Source organism: Histoplasma capsulatum, genomic scaffold, assembly GCF_000149585.1.
Source record: "Histoplasma capsulatum NAm1 scaffold_5 genomic scaffold, whole genome shotgun sequence".
NCBI lineage: Eukaryota > Fungi > Ascomycota > Eurotiomycetes > Onygenales > Ajellomycetaceae > Histoplasma > Histoplasma mississippiense.
Window position 1 is genome coordinate 2545607 of NW_001813978.1, and position 1533 is coordinate 2547139.

Sequence of the window (1533 nt, forward strand, 5' to 3'; positions counted from 1 at the left end):
AGGAGGAGGAGGAGGAGGAGGAGGAAACTGAGGCATTACATAGAGCCACTTTCAAGAGAACGGAAAGGGTTAATAATGGCCATATGAGAGGGGTCAACGTATATCTATGTCATACGATATGCCCCTACCATGACGGATAGGGACCCTCTCTCTACCTTCGATCCAAAAAAAGAAAAAAAAAAATGGGGCGTGGTAGTTTCGTCGCGTAGCATTTATTCTAGGCTCTCGTACTTGGCAATATGTGTTGAAACCGCACTGCAGCCGGACACATGACGGTTTATTAGAACATACCTACAAGGTATCTAAGTGGGTGGGAGAAAAAGTTTGTACATACCGCCCACTGGGATCAGTCTGCTTAGACCATGTTGGTGTCCACCGCATTATCTTCTATGCACAGTATGGCGGGAAGAGCTCATCGAACATCATCCGATACCAGTATCTAGAGATCATTAATCACCCGAGTTAGCCACACTCATGTATCATTCCCAACGTGTCATCAGTTGGCGTGATGTATAATTGTTCGGGCAGTACAATAACATTGTCAAACTTACCCTTCCTTCGTATCGGGAACATCATCACCCCACTCCGGCTTGGGGTTCTTCATCATCTCGTCCGTAACGTGCAACTCCGCATTATCCTTCAGCGCATCAATCCACCCATATCCAACGCCATCACTAAACTGCTCCTTCTGACGCCACAGAATGCTATCGGGGAGGTACGGTTTCGCATCAGGGTCATCGGGAAGTATCAAACGCCTTGCGCAGTATATACTTCTCAATCCGATCTTTGGTGATCATCTTCTCCTGCGGATCTACACCCATGGACACCTCGAGGAAGTGCTTGTCCAAAAATGGCACGCGCGCCTCCACGCCCCAGGCTGACGTAGATTTGTTGGCCCGCAGGCAGTCCGCGAGATGGAGGTTTTTTACCCGTGACACGGTTTCGTCGTGGAAGGCTTCCTTGCTCGGCGCTGCGTGGAAGTACAAGTAGCCGCCGAAAATCTCGTCACTGCCCTCGCCGCTAAGCACCATCTTGACGCCCAGGCCTTTGATCTTCCTACTCAGCAGGTACATCGGTGTGGATGCACGGATGGTGGTGACATCGTAAGTTTCTAGATGATAGATGACGTCGGAGAGGGCGTTGAGGCCGTCTTCCAGCGTAAAAGTGAAAGCATGATGCTTTGTGCCGAGGAATTTGGCCACTTCCAGCGCAGCCTTAGTGTCTGGGGCATCGGGGAGGCCTATAGAGAACGAATGGAGCTGGGGCAGGGTAGTTACGGTGGACAGCTCGTTAGAATCGTCAATACCGATCAGACCCGAGTTTGAAGACACTCCGTCAACCCCGTTAGCCACTGGATGACTAGAGAGCTCTTGTTGTCGTTGCGTCTCTCGCTGAGCGATGGCAGCCACTAAGCTCGAGTCTAGCCCTCCAGAGAGAAGGACTCCATATGGGACCTCCGCCATCAACCGTTTGCGCACCGATTTTTCCAGAGACTCACGGATAAGTTTGTAGTCGACGGGGGTGGATGGGACG

General features: G+C 51.2%; 1 protein-coding gene across 1 annotated transcript in view; it reads right to left on the bottom strand.

Annotated features, from left to right (window-relative positions):
- Window positions 1–387: 387 nt before the first annotated feature.
- The window catches only part of HCAG_05619 (hypothetical protein), a gene marked incomplete at both ends in the record, with an annotated part of 2417 nt that continues 1271 nt past the window's right edge, over window positions 388–1533 (bottom strand). Inside the window, 3 exons of the mRNA XM_001540102.1 lie at window positions 388–439; window positions 552–704; window positions 772–1259. Of these exons, the coding sequence (XP_001540152.1) occupies window positions 388–439; window positions 552–704; window positions 772–1259 (693 nt within the window). The remainder of the gene's footprint in view (window positions 440–551; window positions 705–771; window positions 1260–1533) is intronic.